Genomic DNA, 26,390 nt, shown 5'->3' on the forward strand with positions numbered 1-26,390 from the left:
CTTAATATATAACCTTTAATTGTTTGCTCACTAGCAATATCTAATCATAATACAATATGAAACATTTCAACATTTCCAAATCCCACAGTCTTTACAAATTCAAACACTTTGAAATACCCTTAAAATATTTAAGTTTCTTTTTAAAGTTCAAAGCCTGTCTAAAATAACTAAATCTTCTACAATGTCCTTAAATTTTGGAAATTCCAAAGTCTTATAAAATTCCTAAGTCTTTTTTCCATGGTCTTCTGTGAAATAAAAAACTAAGGGCATAACTTCTTATTACAGGAAGCATTGATTATTGATGGTCACTTCCAAATAAAAGTGAATTTAAAAACATGTGTACAAAACTCAGTGCTTGACATCTAGAGCCCACTCATTTTTATTAGGGTCCTGCAGGTCCTGGGAGACTTCTCTGACTCTGTCCTCTACTACACACACACACACACACACACACACACACACACACACATCTTGTCTCACTGGCTGGTTCCACTCCATAGCTTGTGCTGTCTTTTGCAGCCATCCCATAGTACTGGCATCTTTACCATGCTAGGGTCTCCCCTTCAGCTGAGCTGTACCATTAACAACAGACTCTCTTCAAGAATTCCAAGTCTATAACATGGTGCCAAGTATCAACATCTCTTTATGACTTGAGAGTTCTTCTTTAACTGTGGCCACATCTTCACTGATGTTTTTTCTTGGTCTGCCAGATGCCAAATTTCTACTGCTTTTGGTGGCAATTTTAAGCTTTCATAACTAGTAATACCTGGAAATATTTTACCCATTACCAAGAATGGATGCAAGAATGAGGTACCTGGTTTGCCAGCTCTGGGTCATAGCTACTCTATGCTGACCCTGATGAAAAACTCTCTAGAAGTTATTGTCTCAATGATGTTGGAGTCTTGTTAATCACAGGCAAGTCTTCAGTCCCAGGAGTCCAGAATCTAATTAAAAATACTCAATAGTCTTATAGTCTTCATGGAACTCTCCAATTTACGTCTGAAACTTCACAAGCTGGGTCTCCATTATCTGACCATTCTCAGGATTAACTTTTTAGTTCCCATAACACCCCATTAAGCTCTAAACACTCAGTAGCTTTTCTATCCCAAAATTCCAATGTCCTTTTACAATAGTCCATAAAATATATTCAAGTCTACCATAACAATACCACATGATTCTGGTACCAATTTCGCTCTCAGAGCCTCATTGCTGTGATCGAACACCATGACTGAAAGCAACTTAGAGAGGAAAGATTTTATTTCAGCTGCCCAATCTCAGGTCAGAGTGGGTATCTGAGGCAGATTAAGGTGGGTACTCAATGCACCCAGAGGCAGAGACTGGGGCTGAGGGGGGACACTGTTTCCTGGCTAGCTCTTCATTTCTTGTTTAGTTTGTTTTCTTATACCATCCAGGAACAACTGCTCAAAGGTGGCAATATTTACAGTAGGCTGGACCGTTCCACATCAATCTTTATGTAAGAAAGGACAAATACTACAGGCCTGCCCTCAGCCCAGTATTCTTGGCAAGTTTCACAACGGAAGATCCTTCTTTCCAAAGGACTGTAGCTTGTTTCAACATGCATGCATGCCTGTGTGTGTGTGTGTGCTGTAAATATATACTAAATTAAATATTTTTATGAGGAGAGTGACTATTATTTTCAATGTTTGGTATCATTTTATTAATTATAATTGACTATATAAAATAAATCCAAATAATGTATTGTGTCTGGATATTCTTATGATTTCATTAACAACTGAAAAGTCTATGAAGACATTTATAACATAAATTTCAAAACATACATTAATACTCTAGGACATGCAAAACACAATTCTTAAAGTTAAGTCAGAGGACTTATAAATACAAGAGAATTATTACAGTGCAAACTAAGACAATGGCAAATCCAGTCTATTTATTATACAGTAAAAATGATGCACTAGGAGAAAAATGTCACTGGGTATAAGTGGGAATTCTCTGTGAAGGTTCTTGTGTTGTTATCCTTAAACTGTTACAATAGTGTGCTGTGAGCAAAGCACCTTAGACCCAGGTTTGCACTTGAGAAGGAACTCATCTTCTTCAGCAAGCTGGTAACCTGGTTTTAGCCACTGGATGAGCATGCTGGCTGTACTGGTTGCTTGGCTGCTCTCACCATTACATCTTGGGAGTGGTGTAATGGACACTGATTCCAGCTGAACTTCCCGTGTGTTTCAGATTGTACTGGCAATAGAAGGTGTTATAGAAAAGAATGTGATGGATAAATCCATATCTGAAATAAAAAGGGAAACTGGTGAGGTACAAAGGGTCTTCCCATATGGGATCAGTAATATGAGAATCAAATATCAAGAACCAACATTTGTGTATGTTGAGTTTCATGGCAATTAAATGGTGGAGCATAAAGAACAATATAGCTACCCTGCCTCTCACCTGGTACTTTTCTTAGCTTGCATTCTATACCCCATGCATGATATGCCAAATGTAGGCTTCACCTTTTCCACTCAGCCCCTTTGTTCCCCAAAATAATGACTCTGGGATGAATTAGTTACAAATAATTTGTGATCCTAAATGCTTTGGCTTATTTTCTAGCGTATAGCTTATTTGACTGGTTTAAAGTGTTCTGTGATTTAGACATAGTTACCTTTCGCCAGGTTTATGCAATCTTCTCCAGAGTTCAGGGCAAATACTTTTTCCTCAGCCTGAATATCTCAGAGTCCCCTTTTTGTCCAGGAATTTCCACCTCCCTCTTTCCTGCCTAAATGCACAGGCCAATAGCCTTTTGTTGACAGACAAAGCTTCCATATATTGCCCAAAAGATTTTCTCTATACATGAGTACGTTCCCTTAGAAACTGATTTCTCTCAGTCGGCAAGACCCAGAGCTATGATCAGTTAATGCAACTGAATGTGTAAAAATTAACCTCATTTTTTACCTCTTATTAATGTTTAATTATTAACACTGATGGAATATAGTTTACCACCTGAGGTCAGTGCTCGGGATAAATGCTTCACCAACCTATCTTGTGACTCCCAGAGAATGTTGTGTTTCATTCTATTGGACAAACCAGCAGGAAAGGGCTCACTGCGCTCATACTAACGGTTTGTATTATGAGAACATTCAGGAATAATAAATATAGATAATTAGGAAAACAAGAATTGAGTTAATAATCTACTATAAGAAAATATTCTTAAGAGCCAGAAAAGGGGGGTGGGTGAGTGAGAAAGTCACTTATGCCAAATGTCGTAAGGCTGCCTTTGACAATATTATGGAGACAAACTCCTCAGAGTAATTGCTATACTGATAGGGAGGCTGGTTTCGTGGAATTTGCCATAAATCAATTAGATCATTTTTTCATGAAATTGTAACATAACAAGACACACAACTAGAATACAATCTGTAACTGTAGTTTGGCAGTTAACAGTATTTACTTTCCTTGCAGATAGTCTACATGGGCTGGTGTGAAGCAAGGGAGCAGGAATCCCTCCAGGACCGTGTATATACACCTGTGTTCCTTGCCCTGAGGGGCTCCTGTCTTTACAGGTTCTTGTCACCTCCAGTAAGTGTTTATAGCTAAATGTTTGAGCTCCCAAATCTGCTCATAGTAGGCTCTGATCGACTCATAGTAGGCTCGTATCACCTGAGCAACACCTAATTACCAGGTGCATTTTGGAAAAAAAAAAAAAAGGCACAGGACATTTAGGAAATTGTTAGTGTTTTGCCAAGTGTAAAGCTTTCAAGACATTAGGTGTCGTTTTTGCTTAAGAACCCAATAAATGGAGCGAACCATAATATTGTTGCTAAAAATTTTATGAAAATCTTGGAAAGTATTTAAGAAGTGCCCTCAAAGATATGTTGAGGAACTTCATATATTGAATAAAAATGTAGGAAATGCCCCCAAAGATATGTCAAGGCATTTTAGTATAATTGAATGAAAATGTAAAGAAATGAGAATACATAAAGAGATTTAAGCATTTATTCTGTATTAATAAGTGCTGCATTCCTTTGTATCTATAGACCCTCTGGGGGGCCTTACTCTGTATCTGGATCATTTCATTATCAGCATCAAGCTTTCGCCTAGTATTTAGATTATTATTAACATATAATAAATGAAACTTTAAAACAATCAGTCAATATTAGGTCTACATATATTAGGTCAAATTCTATGTTGTTACACGTCTAAATGAAAGGCAGGTTGGATGCTCCATGACTGTAGTCTCTGAGGCTGGGAGACAGAGGAAAGAAGAGGATATGTTTGAGGCTGGCTAGGTATACAAGGTGAGATGCTGTCTCCAAATTAACTACAACACAAGAAAACAACAGGAAACATACAAATCCCACTGAAGTTCAAATAAAATTTTATTGTTCTTAGGGGAAAAAGAAGTATTTTCTGGATGTATTAGTTTTCCCCTACTGTAAAAAAAAAATGTAGCTAGATCATCCACTAAAGAAAAACAAATGCTATCTTGCCACACAGTGTCAGAGGATTCAGTCCATGGCCACATGGCTGTGTTGTATGGCTTAGAGCGGTATAGTAAAAACATGCTTGGTTCACACACCTCGGGAGAAAGCTTGCCTAATGGCAGCCAAGAGATAGAGAAAATAGAAAGACTTCAGATGTTAATGCTCCATGAAAGTCCATGTCCATAATGACATAAACTTTCATACATTACAGCCTCCCTTCTAAATATTCTGCCATGTCCCAAAGTATAACAGACCAGGTACAATAACATATATGTCTTTAAGGGAAGATTCAAGCTCAGCGGTAGCTATTATAGTTCTGTATATGACCTTCCATACTTTGCGATTCTTCTGGAGCCCAATCTTTTTGTGATATAGTTTATTGTGTCTTTCATACACTCAGGATGTATGCACATTTATTTTCCTGAAAGCCTTGCTTTGGAAATGTACCTTATAGAGAATTAACACCCAGTACATATCTATTGACTACAGACACAGGCTACCATGCTGCTTACCAACAGGTTTAATAACATAAATTATCTGAGAGTTCTCAAGTCTCAGTCATTACTATTTTTAAAGTTTATTTTAAAATTCAAAGTACCAGAAAGGAAAAAAATAGTTTATATATTTTGCTATATTGTTACCCTGAATAATTTATTCTGCTTGGAGAGATGAAATATTTTAGAATAAAAAGTGAACTAACTTTAGTGTAGAGATGACATCTTCACAATATCTTAATAATCTTAGGATGGTTTTAGAATATCAATAATTTGTTTTTAAATAATCAAAACCAATATTGATATATATGTTCTACTCCGTATCTTTCTAAGGGAAAATGTCAATTTAGTACTTGCATATTCACTATTTCAGTTAAGAGAACACAAGAATTATTTTAAAGAAATAAAAGATTTTCTCAAATGAAAATTGTTATAAACAACACAAAATGTTTTTCAAAAGAGGAAGACAAACACTGATAAGTCTAGAATAAACCCAAATGCTCCAGAAGAAACTTTATAGGAAGTATCACTAATTAAGAGATTTTAAAAAAACAAAAAACTTCCATCTAAGTGTCATTCTCCAGAAGAACCAGAGGGACAGAAATGCCTGACTGGCACAAATGATCTTGTTATTACCTGTCTTTTACAGGTGACCACCTGGGACTGGACTCGAGCAGAGAAAACCTTCTCCGTGTGTGAGATCATGTGCAAGGTTCTCAAGGTATGTGCCATAAGGACAAGCACGTCGATGGAATGTCTTCAGAAGAGTGGGTATCTGGGCTCAGGTACAGCTCGTTACAGCAGTCTAGGAATGGAAGGGAACACGAAGGTAAAGCCAGAGGTAAAGGGGGAAACTCAAACTTCAAGAATGCCCAGCCACTCAGAGAGTAAGTCTAAGCAAGACAAACAAACCCATGATATCAAATGGAGAAAAACATATTTTCTTTGTCTCATAATCTGACACTCACTTTATATCACAGATTGGTTCAATTCTTGGTGGCACACAGAGCTCTCATGATATCAAGTCTTCAGAGAGTCTTAAGGACTGAAATGGCTTGCTCAGTCTAGAGTAGGAAGTAAAGCAGATTGTTCGAAAGAACCATCAGTTCAGGTTTCCTCTCAAAATTGCTATTGTGTAGACTTAATGTACACAACATGGTATACTATAAGGAGTTACATTAGTGCATTGACATACATGTTAACATACATATTAATATGTTATATGTAATGAAATGACATTAACATGCATAAAGTTGCATAGTCTTCATTTCTCAAGTCTCTTGCTTTTCTCCTTAAGAATGGGTGAAATCCCATGTTGCACTTGAAATTTCTCCATGTCTTCATCCTGTGTATCTGCCACTTTGTTGCCATTGGCCTGTATCTGGCTGGTCCTCCTGCATGTCTCCCCAGTTCTTCGGGTCTCTATGTCTGTATATTTGAATTGCACTTTTCAATATTTTTCTGGAGTCTGAAAAACAAAGGAGCTCATATGTTCTTTTATCTGACTCATTTCATTCAGTCCATTCCACTGTTCATCCATGCTCTGACAGATGGCGGGATCTCAGGGCTGAGTAATTTCCCCTTGTGTTTACGTACCACTGCTTTTTAAAAAATATATATCATTTTGTCTTTCATGGTTTCTTCAATAGCTTCCATATTCTAGGGGAAAAGAGATGCAGAAAGCTTACACGTGTTATTGCCTTCATATAGTAATGATTATATTTCCTCTGGTATATGTTCAGAACAGAACTGCTGCCTGGGTCATAGTTTTTTAGTACGCATACTGTTCCATTTCATGGGTCATCTGACCCAACTCTCCACACAGCTGTATTAAATCTGTATTAACCTGATTAACAGCTGGTGTCTTTTCCCTTATAGAAAACAGGCATGCTAAATCTTAGGATGCAATACCTAGTGGTTTTGTGGGAATTTCCCCTATTAGTGATGTAGCCCACTACTGCATGTGCTTATTGGACAGGTTTGGGTCTTCTTTAGAGAAATGATTACTCGGGTATTTTGTCCATTATTTTAAATTTCATTGAGACTTTTATGGATTCCAGGCTTTTAGAAACATCATCTTGGTTACATTTTAATAATGCATGTGAAATGTTTGTAGTTATCGAATTTCCAACTGTAATGACAGCAAAGTTTAGTATCTTTGAGTAGAAAAAATTAGCTTCTTTTCCATTAACTATATCAGATGTCCTGGTACACACCCTTAATATCAGCACAGAGGAGACAAAGGCAGGTGAATGTTTGTGAATTTGAAGCCAGTTTTGTCTTCATAGTAAGTTCTAGGTCAGCTGGGGTGGTGTTTTGAGACCCTACTATAAAAACAGAATCTTGAAATATTATCTTGAATCTTCTAAGCAGAACTCACCCTACTGTGCTATGGCAAAGCTTAAAGCAGTTCGTAATCTCTTATGTGTGCCTGAAGCTGCTAACTTCTCTTCCCTACCTCCCTGTACTATTCAGTCTCGTGTAACAGGTATTAGGTTTCGTTCTTCTATGGCAGCCACATAAAAGAGAGAATGTACAATATTTGACTAGTAAGCCTGTCTTCCCACAGTTGGTATAACACTTTACAGTTCCACTGATATTTTTGCAAAACTTACATTTATTCTTCTTTACGGATTAATAATATCTCATTGTAAATGTACCATGAACTCTTATTATTCATTCGTCAACTGTTGGGCATCTATTTTCATTATCTAGTTTATTTTAAATATTTCAATATATCATTATAAAACAAACTTACATAGATATATTTTATATTTAAATATAATTTAACTTATATTTAATAAAAATAATAATATGTATATAATAAATTAAAATGTATTTTAAACATTTTCTTGTAATGAACAAGGATGTTCAAATGACTCTATAGTAGGAGATGGAGAACAATGTGTGTGTTTATGCATAGATGGAAAATGGGTAATGTGCAAGTTTTTCTAGACTTTGAGGATCTTCCATGTTGATTTTGATTGGATCCACCCTCTAACTGTTCCACATCCTTTCCCCACCTTCTTCTCAAGGATGTCCCCATACCCTCAGCCAACCAGACCTTCCAGTTCCCTGGTGCCTCCAGTCTCTTGAGAGTTAGGTACATCACTGACTGAATTCAGACATGGCAGTACTCTGCTATATAAGCTGGTGTATGCTGCCTGGTTGGTGGTCGAGGGTCTAAGAGATCTCAAGGATACAGGTTAGTTGAGACTGCTGGTGCTCCTACAGGGTCACTTTCCTGCTCAGCTTCTTCCAGCTTCTCCCCAATTCAATCACAGAAGTCAGCAGCTTCTGCCCTAGTTATGTGTAAATATCAGCATCTGACTCTGTTAGCTGCTTGTTTGGTCTTTCAGAGAGAAGTCATTATAGGCCTCTTTTTGTGAGCTCTCCATAGCGTCAGAAATAGTGGCAGGCCTTGGGGCCTCCCCTGTCGCTAGACATTCTTTTTATCAAGATCTTTTCCATTTTTGTACCTATAGTTCTTCAAAACAGGAGCAATTATAGGTCAGCGTTTTTTATGTGGGATGGAAATTCATCCCTCATTTCATGACTTGTCTTTCTGCTAGTGGTGGGCATTACAAGTTTCCTCTCCCCACTATAGGGCATTTTATCAATGGTTCCTTCCTTTGAGTCCTGAGAATATCTCACCTCCCAAATCTCTGGTACATTCTAGAGTTCACCCACAATTCTATCTCATGAGGTTGCCTATTTACATTCTTTCTGCTGGCCCTGGAAGATTCAATACTTTTTTCCTACCCAATACCTGATAATTTTCCCCCTCTTACCCTCCAAAGCCCCTTTTCTACCCTTGTTTCTCCCTTACCTCTCCTGCTGTAATTGCTTTCTTCTTCCTTCCAAGTGGAATTTATGCCCTTTGACTTGTTTTTGAGTTATTTGGATTGTATCTTGGGGACTGTGCTATTGTATAATCTTTTGGGTTAATATCCACTTATTAGTGAGTATATATTATGCATGTCCTTTTGGGTTGAAGTTACCTCATTCATGATGATATTTTCTAGTTTTATCCATTTTCCTGTACAATTCAAGATGTCCTTATTATTAATGGCTGAGTAGTATTCCATTGTACAAATGAACCACATTCTTCTGTTGTGGGACATCTGGGTTGTTTCTAGCTTCTGGCTATAACAAACAAGGCCACTATGAACATAGTGGAACATGTACCCCTGTGGCATAGTGGGGTATCTTTTGCGTATATGCTGAAATGTGGTATAGTTGGATCTTCAGGTAGATCTATTTCCAACTTTTCTGGGGAATCTCCAAATTGATTGTATTAGTTTGGTACTCCACCAGCAATGGAGGAGTGTTCCTTTTTCTCTAAGTACTTGCCAACATCAGCTGTCACCTGAGGTTTTGTTCTTAGCCATTCTGATTGGTATAAGGTAGAATCTCAGGGTTGTTTTCATATGTATTTCCCTTATTACTAAGGACTTAGAACATTTCTTTAAGTAATTTTCAGGGCATTTGATATTCCTCTGTTGTGAATTCTCAGTTTAGTTCTATGCTCAATTTTTCCATGGGGTTGTTTGGTTTTTAGGTGGATAGCTTCTTGAGTTGTTTATATATTTTGGATATTAGCCCTCTTTCAGATTTGGGATTGGTGAAGTTATTTTTTTCCCAATCTGTAGGTTGCCAATTTGTCCTATTGACAAGGTCCTTTGCCTTACAGAAGCTTTCTAGCTTCATGAGGTTCTATTTATCAATTCTTTTTTTTTTTTCTTTTTTATTTATTTATTTATTTTTTTACAATTTTTTTTTATTTTTTTAAACGACTTTATTTTGCAAAACAAAGATAAATGTAAAGATTTTAAACATTTTTTGCTTAAAATTATACATTTTTGTCAGTACTGTTTTTTCAGACATTAAAATAAATTTTACATAAAACCATGTGAATATGTTTTTTAGTCAGTACTTGATTTTTTTCAAGGGCTTGACAGTATGCATTGAAAACGTACTAGTTGCAATAAGCGTAAAGTACATGCAAAACAAAACGCAACATGGAAATAGTCAAAGTCTTCTTGTTTTGTGAATATATGTATATTTTTTGTTTTCTTTATTTCTTGGACTTCATACAGTCTGTGAGTTGTTTCTGGGGGAGTGCAAGCCTCTAGGGTTAGCATCCCACTATCAGTGACTGCATATTATGTCTGTTCTTTTGTGACTGGGTTATCTCACTCAGGATGATCTTCTCTAGATGCAGCCATTTTCTTAGGAATTTGGTTAAGTCATTGTTTCTGGTGGCTGAGTAGTATTCCATTGTGTATATGTACCACAATTTTGTATCCATTCGTCTTCTGAAGGACATCTGGGTTCCTTCCAGCTTCTGGCTATTATAAATAGAGCCGCTATGAACATTGTTGTGCATATATCTTTGTTGTGTATTAAAGTGTCTCTGGGGTATATGCCCAGAAGTGGAATAGCTGGGTCTTCAGGTAGTACTATATCCAATTTTCTGAGGTATCGCCAGACAGATTTCCAGAGTGGTTGTATTAGCTTGCAACCCCACCAACAGTGGAGAAGTGTTCCTATTTCTCCGCAGCCTCGCCAGCATCTGCTGTCATCTGTGAGCCCATTAGAATTATGTTTAGGAAATTTCCCCCTGTACCAATGAGTTCAAGGCTCTTTTCCACGTTTTTTCTATTAGACTCATTGTATCTGGCTTTATGTTCTTGTTCTTGATCTACTTAAACTTAAGCTTTGTCTAAGGTGACAAATATATATCTTTTCATTTTTCTACATACAGACAGAGAAAATGCATTCTCTTCTTTCATTGTATATTTTTGGCTTCTTTGTCAAAGATCAAGTGTGTGTAAGTGTGTGGTTTTCTTTGTGGGTCTTCAATTCTATGACATTGATCAACCTGTTTGTTTCTGTACCAATACCCTGAAGTTTTTATCACTATTGCTCTGTAATATAGCTTTAGGTCAGTGAAAGTGTTTCTCCCAGCAGTTCTATTATTGTTAAGAGTTGTTTTTGCAATTGTTTTTTTATTTCCTTTCCAGATGAATTTGAGAAATGCTTATTCCATGTCTTTGAAGAATTGTTTTGCGATTATGATGGGGATTACATTGAATCTGTAAATTGCCTTTGGTAGGTTGGCCATTTTTACTATGTTATTTCTGCCAATTTATGAGCATGGCAGATTTCTCCATTTTCTGAGATCTTCTTTGGTTTGTTTCTTGAGATACTTATTGTCCTAGAGATATTTTTCACTTGTTTGGTTAGAGTTACCCTAAGATATTTTATATTATTTGTGGCTATTGTGAAGGGAGATGTTTCTCTAATTTTTTTCTCAGCCTGTTTATCACTTGTATAGAGGAAGGCTACCAATTTATTTGAGTTAATGTCATATCAACCCCCTTTGCTGAAGTTATTTATTAACTGTAGAAGTTCTGTGACAGAACTTTTGGGGTCACTTATGTATATTATCATATGATCTGCAAATTGTGATACTTTTATTTCTTCTTTGCCAATTTGTATCCCCTCAATCTCTTTTTGTTGTCTAGCTAGAACTTCAAGTACTATATTGAGTACATACGAGGAGAGTGGGCATCCTTGTCTTGACCCTGGTTTTAATGGAATTGCTTCAAGTATTTCTCCATTTAACTTGATACTGGCTGTTGGTTTGCAGTAAATTGCCTTATTATGTGTAGGTATGGGCCTTAAATTCCGGACCTGTCCAATAATTTTAACATATAGGCTTGTTGTATTTGCCAAAAGTTTTTCTGAATCTAAAGGGATGATGATGTGATATTTTTTCTTTGAGTTTGCTTATATAGTAGATGATATTAATGGATTTTGTATATTGAACCAACCTTGCATGCCAGGGATGAAGCCTACTTGATTGTGATAAATGATGGCTTTGTTGTGTTCTTGGATTCGGTTTTCAAGAATTTTATTGACTATTTTTACACCAATATTCACAAGGAAAATTTGTCTAAAATCCTCTTTTTTTGTGTTGTATCTTTGTGTGGCTTAGGTGACAGAGTAATTGTGGCTTCATAGAATGAATTAAGTAGTGTCACTTCTATTTCTATTTTATGGAATAGTTTGAGGAATATTTGGTGTTAGGTCTTCCCTGAAGATCTGGTAGACTTCTGCACTAAAGCTGTCTTGCCTTGGGCTTTTTTTTTTTTTTTTTTTTTTTTTAAGTTGGGAGATTTTTAATGAATTTTTATATTTCCTTAGGCGATATGAGCCTGTTTCGATAATTGACTTGCTTTTGATTTAATTTTAGTATGTGGTATCTGTCTAGAAAACTATTCATTTTATCTAGATTTTTAGTTTTGTTGAGTATAGGGATTTTTAGTGGGATCTGATGACTTTTGAAAAATTTCCCGTGTTTCTTTTGTTATGACTCCCTTTTCATTTCTGATTCTGTGAATTTGGATCCTGCCTCTGGGCCCTTTTAGGTAGTTTGGCTAGTGGTTTATCTATCTTGATGATTATCTCGAAGAACCAGTTCTTGGTTTCATCTAACCTTTGTATTGTTCTCTTTGCTTCTATTTGGTTGCCTTGAGTTTGACTATTTCCTGCCTTCTACTCCTCTTGGGTTAGCTTACTTCATTTTGTTCTAGAGTACTCAGGTATGTTGTTAAGTTGCTAGTGTAAGATCTCTCCCAGAGCACTTTGTGGTCTGAATTTTCCTCTTAGCACTGCTTTTATTGTGCCCCGTAAGTTTCAGTATTTTGTGTCATAGTTTTCACTGAATTCCAGGAAGTCTTTAATTTTTATATTTTCTTTGCTAGTTGTGTCTATTTCTTCTATGGTATCTTCTATTCCTCAGATTCTCTTCCATCTGTTGTATTCTGTTGGTGACACTTATGTTTGTAATTCCTGACCATTTTCCTAGTTTTTTCATTTCCAGGTTTGCCTCCATTTGGGTTTTCTTATTGTTTCTATTTCCACTTTTATGTATTGAACCAATTTATTCAATTTTTTTCACATTTTATTGTATTTTTTGTATTACTTTAAGGGATTTATTTGTTTTCTATTTATGGGCTTCTACCTGGTTTCCTGGATTTCTTTCAGTGGGTTGTTTATATCTACCTGAAAGGAATCTATTATCTTCATGAGACAGAATTTTCAGTCAGTTCCATGATTTTTAGGAGTGTTGGTGTACTTAGGGCTTACTGTGGTGGGAGAACTATGTTCTGAAGATGCCCACTTATATTGGCTTCTGCTACTTATGGCCTTGCACTTGCCTCTTGCTATCTTGTTATCTCTGTTGTTTGCTGGTATGGGTGTGTCTGTCTGGAGCCTGCCTTTTTTGTTCCTGGGTTGCTTCAGGTCTCCTGGTAGGCTTGTAGCCCTGGCTGTAGCAGACCTCCTGTAGGGTCTTCCAACTGTGGGATCTTCAGAGGGGCAGAGAAGCTGCTAATCTGTTGCCCTTGCTGAAGCAGATCTCCTAGGAGGCATATAGACTGTTGGGTCTTCAGAGCAACAGTCAAACTGTTGTCCTGTGTGAAGTTGCTTCTGCTTGGTGGTCCGGGGTAGAAGAACTCCAGGGAAGCCTTCAGTTGGTTGGATCAGTCTCTCTGCATGTCAAAGAGCCCCTGGGAAGCCTTCAGGCTGTGGTGTTGGTTGCCCATTTGCCTTATATGCAGAGGAACTCCTGGTATGCCTTCAAACTGTTGGCTCTTCAGGGGAGCAGACAAACTGGTGATCATCTGTTCAGTTTCCCTGTGTGCAGCAGATCTCCTGGGATACCTGTAGGCTGTGGTGTCTTAAGGGTAGCAGACTAACTGGCAGTCTGTCAAGCAGAATCTGCCAGTCAGAAGTCAAAATACTTCTTATTGTCATAATCTTTTTGGAATCCATATAGTACAGGTATTCTCTGTGTCATGTCTAACATCATGCTTCAATGGAATTGGTATCTACAACAGGAAAGATAATTCTTTTCATGAAAGCAAAGGACAGTGGAAGCCTGCAGATGGTGATTCTAGAGTGTTTTGTGTTGAGGGAGGCTGAAGAAAAGACATCCTTGTCTTGATGCTTGCCCTACTGTTAGATGGTTGTGGATTCTTTCTATTTCAGCCTGTATAGCTTTCCTTTCTCCATATCTTTTTTATCTTTACCTTCACTTTGTTCCTCTTTATCTATCTCTATTTCAATCTCCATGGCTATCACTATATATCTCCATGTTTCCTCCTTTGCCAATAGTAGTATATGTTGTGAGGTGTGTGTATGCGTGTTGTGTATACATGTATTTGCATGCATGCTAGAGGTCATGAGTTCTATACCTAACACAGAGAAGGACAAAAAAAAACCCAAAAAACAAACAAACAAACAAACAAACAAAAAGATGGAGAGTAAGAATAAAGGTAAACTTTTGTGAGCTATTTAGTAGGCAACTAAATATATTCCTATGCCCCATGTTTAAAATGCTAAATTCACTATGCTTTTTAAAATTAATTTATTTACATTACATCCCAGTATCAGTCTCCTAATCCTACCAGTAAACAATCATAGGGCTTCTTCCCCCCTTCCCCACTCTCTTTCTCTTCTGAGAAGAATGAACCTCTCCCATCCCCCCTATAACAACTTATCCTGGCAAAAGAAGTCACTGTGGGACTAAAACAGACAATTCACTGCAGGACTAGGACAGACAATTCACTGCAGGACTAGAACAGACAATTCACTGCAGGACTAGGACAGACAATTCACTGCAGGACTAGGACAGACAATTCACTGCAGGACTAGGACAGACAATTGACTGCAGGACTAGGACAGACAGACAATTCACTGCAGGACTAGGACAGACAATTGACTGCAGGACTAGGACAGACAGACAATTCACTGCAGGACTAGGACAGACAAGGCAGCCCAGTTAAAGGAAAGGGATCCACAAGCAGGTTACAATGTTGCGAATTCTGCATGATGACCAAGTCGTACAACTGCTACATGTGTACAGGGTGCCTAGGTCCAGCGCATGCTCACTCTTTGGTTGGTGGGTCAGTCTCTCAGATGCCCCAAGAGTTCACATTAATTGACTGTCTTGGTCTTCCTGTGGGGGGGGGGGGGCGTATCCTCAGATCCATAAATCCCTTCAACAACCCTTCTGCAAGACTCCCTGAATTCTATCTAACATTAACTAAACTGTGCTAGTTTCCATTGGCTGTTGGGTGGAGCCAAAGGTTAAAGGTCAGAGGACAAATACACTACGGTTCTGTTTGCAAGCATAACAGAGTATCATTATAGTGTCAGGCATTGGTTCTTGCCCATGATATGGGTCAATCATTGGTCAGCCATTCCTTCAGGCTCTGGGTTCTTGTCCTTATCCCTCCCTGACTACAAGGGGGGGGGGCACTTCCGGCCTCATATCTCCCCCTACTAGGAGTCTCAGCTAGAGTCAACCCCATAGACTCCCTGAGGTCTTCCCCAATTCCTGCTTTCTGACATGTCTTAAAGATGCTGGCCCCTGCATGACCCCTGGAGTGCCTAACCCAGTCTTCTGTTCTCTTCACACTTGATCCCCCTGTCCCATTCTCCTCCTCATTCCCACTTCCTACTATTGTTTTTACCACCACTGTAGGCATTTGGAAGAAAAAATAGATACTACTAGTAGGGAAGATTGCAAAGAAATGCTCAAATTACAGCTTTGGGGAAATTTTTTCTTATTAGTATAACATCTTGAAAAGATACTTCTGAGTATTCTAAACCTATATAAAATGCTATTTATAAAGTGGCAGTATTTTAAGAAAGACTTGCTTGTGAAATGTTTCATAGTTTAAGTCACTTGAAATACTTAATAACAGCTTTTAATTATGAATGTAATTATTATTTAGTTATATAAATATATATAATATTTAATAAATGATATAGACTATATAATATAAAATATATAAATGTCGAGTAATTTATTTATAACTTTATAGTTAATTACCATAATATGTTTAAGTCTTCTTAAAATCCCAAGATTTATACTTACTTCTCTCTGACCATACTCCTCTGTCCCTCTGATGATTAGCAAAGACTTGTGCAGGCCAAAACATAGGTGGTAGAACTGCTCTGCTTTGGGTAAAAATGGTGTTCATTTTTTCAGATGGTTAACAGCCTGAAAGAACTTATAAAGCTGGGCTGTGGTGGCATGCATCAGCAATATTAGCATCTAGAACCTGAAGCAGAAAGGTCCAGAGTAGAGGAGTTGTCTGGACTGTGTAGGAAGTTCCAGAATTGCCTGAGCTACATGGGTAGACTGAGTCTCAAAACAAGAAAAGAACTTATCATAGAGAAAAATAGTCCCATAGACAATGCCAACCAAGGCATCTTCAGATGTGACTTGCTGTTTCAAAACAACACAGTAACCTAATCATCTTTGATAATAGGAAATTGAAACAAGATTTTCTTTTTATTTGTATAATTTATTGTATGTTTGGAATTTTAAACATCTTGGAATGTAGCATATTGGGAGAGTTTGTTTGGTACATCTGCCATCTGCTATGTGGAAAATTTTGTTCTGTTTGCCAAGACATGCTTAAAGCCCCAAGTTATTAATTAGATTCCATTAACAAATGCATTTCATTAACCTATACACTGTTCCATTGTAAGCTCCATTTTGATGCATTCATTCTCATATCCCTTCTAGGTGAAAGTTTACCCAAAGCATTACTCAGAAAACCCAAGCAAACCTCTCTCAGGGATATAGTATGGTAACAACAGAACCCAGTCTTCTTATCTCATTAGGAAGTTAATATACAGCTGATGAACAACCTGTTTTCCAGCCTTCAGACTGGAAACTTAAACCCAAATGATGACTCTCCTTTTTCCAAGTCCAATTACTCCATGGCCAGCACTGTGTTTGTGATCAGCCATAAACCAAGTTGGTGGGATTTGCCAACCTGATTTACCATATAGCCCAGGTTTTGTTTACAGAAAAGCTATGGAAGAGTGTTGTCTTTTGAATCCCCATATTGTAATTTCTTTAAGTTATTTGAATAAAATGCATACAGCAGTAACCTTAAAAATCCCACATAGTATTGAAATGCAAAATAAATAAGGATTTAAAAATAACTGATGACTGGTCTTATATGGTCATTTTCTGTTTACTGAAAATTTGTATGAAAATAACCAGCAGACATTTTAGATGAAGGAGAATGTATTTTTTAGATGAGGGAAAATGGATTTTGCTGCCAAAATCAAGATGGTTTAAATCTCAAGGATCTACTCCTTGGAGCAAATGATTTTAAATTATCTATGCAACTTAAAATTTTTCATATATATTTCAAATTTGTCCAAAATTTTTTTAGACTAATACTTTAAATTTTCAGTTGAAAGAATTTCTGCTTTACGAATTCTGCTCATGAAATCACCTGAAATGTAAATTCAGTTTTAATATTAAGAAAAAAACCCTTGCCTTCTGCTTCAGAAGACTACCCTATACAAAATAAAACAGATATATAAAACTATTGAAATTACCATTAAAATTTATTTAGAAGATCTTGTTTAAAGGGCATGGGACATTTTGCATGCTATGCCCTTCTGTATTGTTAATCAAACTAACAGAACAACTACTCACTATTATTGATAATACTTTTCTCCTCCTTGCTACTTAGCCTTTGCGTATGCTCAGGAATAGAATGAGCTGTTACGCTGGATATCAGCCTCCCTGGAGAGGAAGGAAAGTGCAGGTCACAGCTAGGTCAGGTCCTCATGAAGCATCAGGAGAAACGCTGATATGCAGTGTTCTATGTTCTCCTTGCCAGCTTTGATGTTTATAGAGTTTTGTGTTATCTTGAGAAGATTTTCCTTAGAAAAATACATAAATTTGAATTACAAAGTTCAATTCACGAAATAGTTCATGTTCTCCTTTTGGATTGGTAAACTTTAAAGTTACACTTATATAGATAAAATGAGGATTTGATGAAGCTTTAAAGAGTCAACAGTATTTTCAATTGACACAATAATTTCTTCTAAGAGTTTTCATCATATATATATATATATATATATATGAATATATATATATGAATATATATATATATCTTCCTAAAGTTTAAATATAAATACACACACACACACACACACACACACATATATATATTTGCTCTTAAAGCAGAATTCCAGATCTGCCCTTCAGTCTTACTGAAGAAATATACTATAGCTTTATAGCTGATATGTGTGTCTCTGTGCATATCTATATTTGCCTGGTGTGTGTGTGTGTGTGTGTGTGTGTGTTCCTTTGTATCTTGTCAACAAATGTATAAAACTGTTCTGTGAGTTCTAGTTTTTAAAATAACAGCTATCTTACTTTTCTATTGTTATGATAAAACACTATGACCAAGGAAATTTATAAAATAAAGCATTTAATGTGGCTTATGACTTCAAAGATTATGATGGCAGAGCAAAGGCCTGTCAGCCGGAACAGCTGAGGGGTTGCATCCTGATCCACTAAGTAGGAGGCAGAATGCACACTGGGAATAGCATGAGTGTTTTAAAACTCAAAAGTCCAACTTCAGTGGCAAACTGTCTCCAATAAAGCTATACTTCCTAACTCTTTGCAAATATTTCCACCAGCTCTTCAGACATATGAGCCTGTGAGGGACACTCTTATTCAAAACAGAACAATAGCCATGGACCGAATAAGCTGATAACGCTTAGCAGTATATTTGTTGACTGTAATATTCTATTTCTATGAGACTTCTAATTTTTATTCTGTTAGAGTGCTGAAATAACATGTCTTTATTATTTACCAAGCATTATTTTGTTTCTGAATATTTGATCAGTATCACATTTACAAAAAAAAGAAAAAGAGAAAAATGGTGATCCAACAATAGGATTTACAAATATCAGGTGGTCAGGGTAGAACTCTATCATTGAAAGTCACTGTAGCATTTTATTGGCATTTTTGCGATCACTTCTTCACAGTCCTCATGAGAGTGATAAAGTATCCATGCAGTATTCAGTGTATGCTGGTGATCATAAGCTGTGAACATTGCGGATATGTTCGATGATGTGGTACTGGCCATGAGCACTTTCCCCAGCATACCCATACCATTTATCCTAATGAAAGAAGTTCCTATTAAGTTGAAACATTTGGATGTGGCTTATATGGCCCAGATAAGCATTTGTACTAGTTGCCCTTCTGTCTGCTGACCCCCAGAGATCATGTTCTTGAGAAAGTGCTAAAGTTAAGGTAATGGATTTCAGTTTCTTCCTTCTTAAAAATATATTTAATCTTTATGTTTTTACAGTCCAGAATTTATCCTCCTCCTGGTCTACCCTTTGACTGTTCCACATACCATATCTTCTCCCCCTTTCCCAGTCTCAACAAGAATGTCCTCACAAGCCCACTGCACCCTACCAGACTTTACCACTCTCTGGGGCCTACAGTCTCCTAAGGGTTAGGTGCATCTTCTCTGACTGAGTCCAAGCCTAGCAGTTTGTTGCTGTATATGTGTTGGGGGCCTCATATCAGCTGGTATATGCTGCCTGGTTGGTGGCTCACTGTCTGAGAGATCTCAGGGGTCCAGGTTAGTTAAGACGTGGTCCATTTTTGTTCCTGCAGTTTTTTCAAACAGGACCAATATGGGTCAGAGTTTTGACTGTGGGATGGCCACCCCATCCCTCAGTTAATACCCTGTTTTTCTACTGGAGGTATGCTCTATAATTTCCCTCTCCCCATTTGTGGAGCATTTCATTTAAGGTCCTTCCCTTTGAATCTTGAGTCTCTCACCTCCTTGGTCTTTGGTACATTCCAGAGGGTACCACTACTTCCTACCTCCTGAAGTTGCCAGTTTCCATTCTTTCTGCTGCCCCTAAGGACTTCAGTCCTGTTTTCCCCTCTTACCCTCCCTGTCCTCTTTCTCACACTGGTCCTTCTCTCCTCCCCTTCCTATGATCGCTTTCTTTCCCTCTCAAATGAGACTGAAGCATCTTTACTTGGACTTTTCAACTTGTTAACCCTGAGTGAATTGTATCCTGGGTCTTCTGTATGTTATTATTATTATTATTTTATTTTTTAGCTAATATACACTTAATACTGAGTACATACTATGCATGTCCTTTTGGATCTGAGTTACTTAACTCTGTTATTTTCTAGTTCCACCCACTTGCCTGTAAAACTCAGGAGTCCTCATTACTGATAGCTGAGTGTAAATGAACCACACTTTCTTTTTCTGTATCCATTCTTTTGTGAGACATCCAGGTCTCCTCCTTCCTTCCTTCCTTCCTTCCTTCTTTCCTTCCTTCCTTCCTTCCTTCCTTCCTTCCTTCCTTCACTCTCTCTCTTTCTCTCTCTCTGTCTTTCTGACTCTCTCTTTCTCTGTCTCTGTCTCTCTCTTCCTTTCTTTTTATTTAAAAGTGTTTTTTCATATAGCTCTTGCTGTCCATCCTTTTTTGATCAGTCTGGCCTTGAACTGAGAGATCTAGCTGTCTCTTACTCCCAAGTGACATAATTAAAAGCATACACTACTGTCTGACAGAATTTCCATTTCTCATTCAGGGTGGCATTATACCATCTTTGTAATTCTTGACTGTTATTTAATTTTTCCTGGGTCTGGCACATTATTCCACCCTCTTCATTAGATAAAAGAAATAAAAGTGTCTCAGTTCCATTGGCCCTACTCTTATCTAGAGGCAGAACTTACCAGGATCATATTCTATTTTTTCAGGTCACATACAGGTTGCCTCTGAGCCCAGGGAGTGTGTGATGTTCAGAAAACAGAAAGTTGGGAAAAGATCCCTGACTTGATGCCCCAAACAGTGTTACACCTCCTATATTTCTTGCCCTTGGTGGTCTTTTGATGACAGTGTTGGCTCTAGCCTTTGCAATTCTTTCAACTTGATTGTTGTTCATCCTCTGACTTGAATGACATTAAGAGGTGGAAGCCAGGCAACCAGTGCTGATACATAGTCATTGCATGTGGTGAGTAACTTCTTTAGAAACACAGAACAATTAAAGGAATGAGTCAAGTAGTATCTACCACTCTTGAGATCATGTCACAGAATTAGATCATATTATGAATATCTGTATATATACTGTGTGCTTCAATGTCTTAATGTCAAATGTTGAAAGTATTGTTGACCAATCCATATAGAAGATATGAAGAGAACATAAACATATTAAAACCACACTGTCCTATGTTTCATATTAGATCATGAAGTGTGGTATCTAGGCATCATTATAAGACTCAATTTTGCTGAGGGAGACGTTAAGGTGGCATTCACTGGAATGGATGGGGATCACATCCTTCAAGCTAATAGGCAATTACCACTGATAGTTTCTCTATCTGCTAAACTTGTCAATGTCCTTTAAAGCCTTTATTTTAATCTCCCATTTTTAATCAGCCCTAATTAAAACTTGATCTACAAGTACAGCCCCTTATATAAATCCTGGTGACAAGAAATTCTGAGCTGCAGCACAGAGTTGAGAATGGAGCGCCTGAGGTGGCAAGAGCCCAGGGCCTGAACCCAGCTAGCAGACTCAGGCACCTAGAAAGGCCCTTTGAGGACAGTTGTCATCTCTCTATTGACATGCCCAGATAACCCCAATATGGTTTTTTATTCACTGAAGGGCAGTAATTTGCAAGTGAATATGCAATAAAAACACAAAATTAAATTCCATTGTCTTCTATTTTTCTCTTTTCGAATATTTTCATTTAAGGAAGAATACTTGCAAAGAAGCAGAGGTCAAACCACTTACCTAAAAGACAACAGATTAAAAAAAAATAAATCAGTAAATCTTTTGATTTTTAAGGTGCTAGATATCCAAGTGATATACTTGAAGGAAATTTATCAAACTTCTGTGAAGAAATTAAAGCTTATTTTGGGCAGAGGAATACCATGGACATTACTAGCTTCATTTCAAATAAAAATAGCCCAATAGCCTCTTACATTTGAATGCTTGTTTCCCAATTTGTGGACTGTTGAGGATTAGGAGACAAGTCTTTGTTGTGCAAGATGTGTGGCTAGTGTGAGCTTGGGGGATTCAAGAACCTAAGCCACACCCAGTGTCTCTCTCCCTCCCTGAAGGCTGGATGTGAGGCTCTCAAACACAGTTGTAGTACTGTACTATGCCTTCCTGCTTCCCATCACACCATGATGATCAAGGACTAAACCTCTACAATTTGAACAAGGGACCAAATTAAACGCTTTCTATTATTAAAAGTCTATTTGGTCATGTGTCTCTTTGCAGCAAGAGAATTCTAAATCAGGAGGGAGGTATTGCTGTGATTGTGTGATTGGCTTAACCATACTGCGTTTTGGAGGAATATGCAGGACTTTGAGACTTTGAACAAAAAAAAAAAAAGCAGTTTAATGCTTTAAGTGGGAGTGTACTCAGACATTCCAGTGGGAGCATGGAAGACAATAGTGCTGATGAAAATGTGCATTGTAAGAGCCTATTTCAAGAAGGTTCGGGGGAAAGACTATTGGTAAATGGCCTAAAAAATCTTTTCTGACAGAGACTGTTCTCTTGAGATTTTTGGCAAAGAAAATGGCTGCTTTCTCAATGTGTCCAAAAGTAATGCGTCTGAAGCCAAGTTGAAGACTTTGGATTAATAGTATTGTCAGAGTATATTTAAAGAGAGCCTCATATTGATTTCGATATGTGTGGATTAGTGATCACTGTCATGCAGATCTACAGTGAAAGTCTCGTCTCGAGGCAAGGAGATCAAGGAAAAATAAAAAATGGACAACTTGTGAAGCAAAGGAGCATGCTGAAGACAGAATTGCATTGCTAGAAACAGTTAAAAGGTTGCACACTTGCAGTTAATATTTTCTTAAATATAACTGAATATGAAATTCGTTATAGACCAATTAATTATTCACACAACAAATGGGGAAAAGAGCAAGTCTTTGTTCAGATATAAGGATGGCTTTGCAGTTTACTCTGTTCCCTGATTATCTGTTTTCTGACATTATGGAAATTAAAGCCTATTTTATTAGCGTGTACTCATGTTTACTGCACTTATACAGCAAGAAATCACGCACCGTTTATGTACTGTCCTTTTATTTTTCTTTATTGGATTTTTTAACTTTACATATCAAATGCTATTCAGTTTCCTGGTTTGCCCTCCAGAAACACCCTATCCCATCATCCCTCCCCCTCCCTCTATAAGGGTGCTTCTGTATAGACCCACCCACCTGCTTCTGCGTCCCTGTACTGTCATCCCCCTTCACTGGGGCATCAAGCCTTCACAGGGCCAAAAGTGGTGACAGATTTAACACTTCTTACTCAGTATTACATAAGGAAGACAGAAATAAAAATCTGTAAGTATATAAAAGATTTGATATTAATAAAATATGATACATATAACATAATATTGTTATGCTTAAGAGCTAAAGGATACATATTTTTAACAAATAGGCATGCACATTTCAACAAATTTGATGATACATGTCTCAGCAGATTTAAAAGGATGAAATCATATAATGCATTCCTCTATCTACTAAGGTTAAAGTGATCTAACAGAATTATAAGATTAGAACATTTCTGCTTGAGACCAAGAAATACTTCATTACATCATCTGTCACAAATAAATATTAGAAACCATCAGGGACTGAATGAAATGAAAATCAGATATATTATACTTGGTGACAACAATGGAACTTTTCTTAAATGCATTCATGTAGAAAGTCCAAATCAGACTTATGTTCTTGAAAACATTTCCTGGCACATTAAAAATACAATTGAATCCAAAGAAAACTAAAATTTAAAAATGAATTCAACAAACTTATATATAATAAATATATAACAAATAAAAAATGAATTCAACAAACTACTCAACAAAGATCAACAATCTCTAAATGTACAGCTTTTGCTCTCACAGAATGCCAAATAAAAATAATAAATCTGGTAGAATTAAAAACTATATACAGAAATATATCACTATAGAACTTGTAGATAACAAAATATTTAATAGTATGCTATAAAACTAATAATGCCAATATATCTGATATTTTAGATTAAATTGATACACAAATGAAAAACAATAGTAAGCAATAACAAAATAATTAAAATCTCAATATTAACTAAAACTCAATTTATCTGCAAAGAAAATCTTTTATTCAAAGAAAACTAAAATATGCATGGGATATCAAGTTAAAAGTTTGTAAAAATAAAAAAATTAACCAATTCATCCTTACAGGCTTTCCATTTTCATTTTATAAACTGGCATTTGCTTATGTGCCATACCCAGAGGCAGTTCTTTGTCCCTCTGGTGAAAATATCCCTCCCCTTCTCCCATTTTTCTTTGTCTTTCTCCTTTGTCCTCTATCTCCTCTCATGGTCTCTTATTTTCTGTCCTTTGTGGCTCTGAGAAAAATAAACCTCCTTTTCACTGAGAACATAGACATAGAGTGTCTTGTGCTGACTCCAGTCCTTTCATAAAGCAATTTTATTTCAACTAACTAAAGATCACATATTTGTTTGATGATAATTTAGAACTGGAACTGTTCAATATGATGACCTAATAGAAACTCTGAAATCTATTACCACAGTGCTATTCTAAATCAGGAAGCCTTAAAGTCATAGACAATGACTGTGGAGACAATGTTATACTTAAGTTTTCATAAGAGTCAATATTCTTGAGGCAGGCATTCATTCAAATTTAGGAGGTTCCTCTGTTCTCAAAAAAGTGTTTGTATCTTATATAACAAATTACTGTAAAGGAAAGTATGTATCAGCTAGCAGTAATAAAGAAAAGCATGACTTATGAGGTAAGATTTTAAGTAAGGCAATGACTAAGGGATACACACACACACACACACACACACAGAGAGAGAGAGAGAGAGAGAGAGAGAGAGAGAGAGAGAGAGAGAGAGAAAGAGAGAGAGAGAGAGAGACAAATATATATGCTTTGTCACTACATAAGATATCACTTACGATATACTGTCCTTAATGTGTAATTTGTTCCTATTCAACAGAAATGCTTAAAACTAACAATTGTGACAGGAAAAAATACATTTTGAAATATTTTACTGGTTACATTATTTTGTAAAAATGAGAGAACAGAGCCCAGACTTGATCAAGACTGAGACTAAGTGCCCTTTGTAGTTTATTCTGTACATGTTCTTGACCATTTTCAATTCATTGCATTCAGCGCCTTTATAAAGCAATGGCATTGAACTTCTCTAACAGTTTCTTGTATTCAAGCAAATTTATGTGTTGCTTTTGGAAGTTTCTGTGTGGATGCTTATGACATTTACCTCTAGTCCCTGAACCAACGACTTCATTGATAGTCATGCTAACCTTCCAGCTGCTTAAGCCTAAGACCTTGGAGTCATGTCTAAAACTGTTATTAATATCTTTGGGGTGATTCCTCAGCTTCCCCCTTTTCTGAGACATGGTTGGCTCATCCTCACATCTCTTGTGGAGTAGGGCAGTCTCTGCTCATCTGGTTCCTAATTGGAAACAACTGGACGTTCTGGAGCCTTAGTCCAGAAGCCTGAAACTGCAGTCTTTAAGTCCCGGCATCTCAGACTCTGGTCTTTCTTAATGAGTCTCCTTATAGCCCACCCTCCCTCTGTAGGAGTGGCAGTGACCATTGAGGTGAGTGTTCTCAGAAGCTTCCAGGAGGCGCTATCATTCTGTGCCATTTGTCAATTTCTGTGATTTTATACTTTTTCTTATCCTACCCAGAAGAAAGCTTCAGGAAATAGAAATGTCATGTTTTTTCAGGTGGGAAATGGCCACACCAAGATAGCGTGCAATGTATACATGAGACATTTAATTACTTCTTAGCAACTATCAACTCTATGCCTGTGGTAGCTATTGCTGTAGGCCATGAATAAACCACTTACCGGGGTAATAATTTTATATATTCTTCAATGCCAATATAAGGTAATCCTTATATGCATTAGAAATGCATGAAATATGCATTAAAATATCATATAACAACAGCTGGAACACAGTGGGCAGCTAAAAAGACTAGTTAATATGGCCCTCTCCAGTCCAGAGTCTTTGTTTAGAAAGGTACTATGAAGCCAAACCAAAGATATTGTATTCAGTATTAATGAGTACTTACTGAATATATTGACGAAAAGCATCCTTCCCATCAAAATGCATCACACTAACTAAACCCATTTTGTAAGAATATCACAGCTTTTGCAGTTCCCATGGTTATTAGCATATTTACTCCTTCCCATGATGATGGCTTACACTAGTGCTTATGAAGAGCAGTGAGAATCAGGAAACACACATTTGCCCTATATTCAGTGTTATCTGCATTATTGGAGTCCTTTCTGCTAGTTATGTATTTCAGTCTTTAAGAGATGCAGAACAAATTAAATGGGTTGAGGTAGTGAGATATTAAAATGAGTAAATGCTAAACTATCATAATGTGAGGAAAGATACCACAGCATGTTTCATTTTGCTTTGTACAGTGGAATTTGAGAGGTGACTTAATAATTATATTTAACACAGGAAAATATTTTAAACAAACTAGGTGTAGCTCACTTTTAATCATGTCTGAAGAAATCATAA

At 36.9% G+C, this 26,390-nt stretch overlaps 1 protein-coding gene across 1 annotated transcript in view; it reads left to right on the forward strand.

The window, feature by feature from the left end:
• SNTG1 (syntrophin gamma 1) overlaps positions 1-26,390 on the forward strand; it is a gene marked incomplete at both ends in the record, with an annotated part of 231,096 nt that overhangs the window by 164,923 nt on the left and 39,783 nt on the right. Inside the window, 2 exons of the mRNA XM_080938793.1 lie at positions 3,430-3,546; positions 5,595-5,666. Coding sequence (XP_080794919.1) covers positions 3,430-3,546; positions 5,595-5,666 — 189 coding nt within the window. The remainder of the gene's footprint in view (positions 1-3,429; positions 3,547-5,594; positions 5,667-26,390) is intronic.

The sequence above is a fragment of the Micromys minutus genome (genome assembly GCF_963924665.1).
Source record: "Micromys minutus genome assembly, chromosome: 26".
NCBI classification, from domain to species: domain Eukaryota; kingdom Metazoa; phylum Chordata; class Mammalia; order Rodentia; family Muridae; genus Micromys; species Micromys minutus.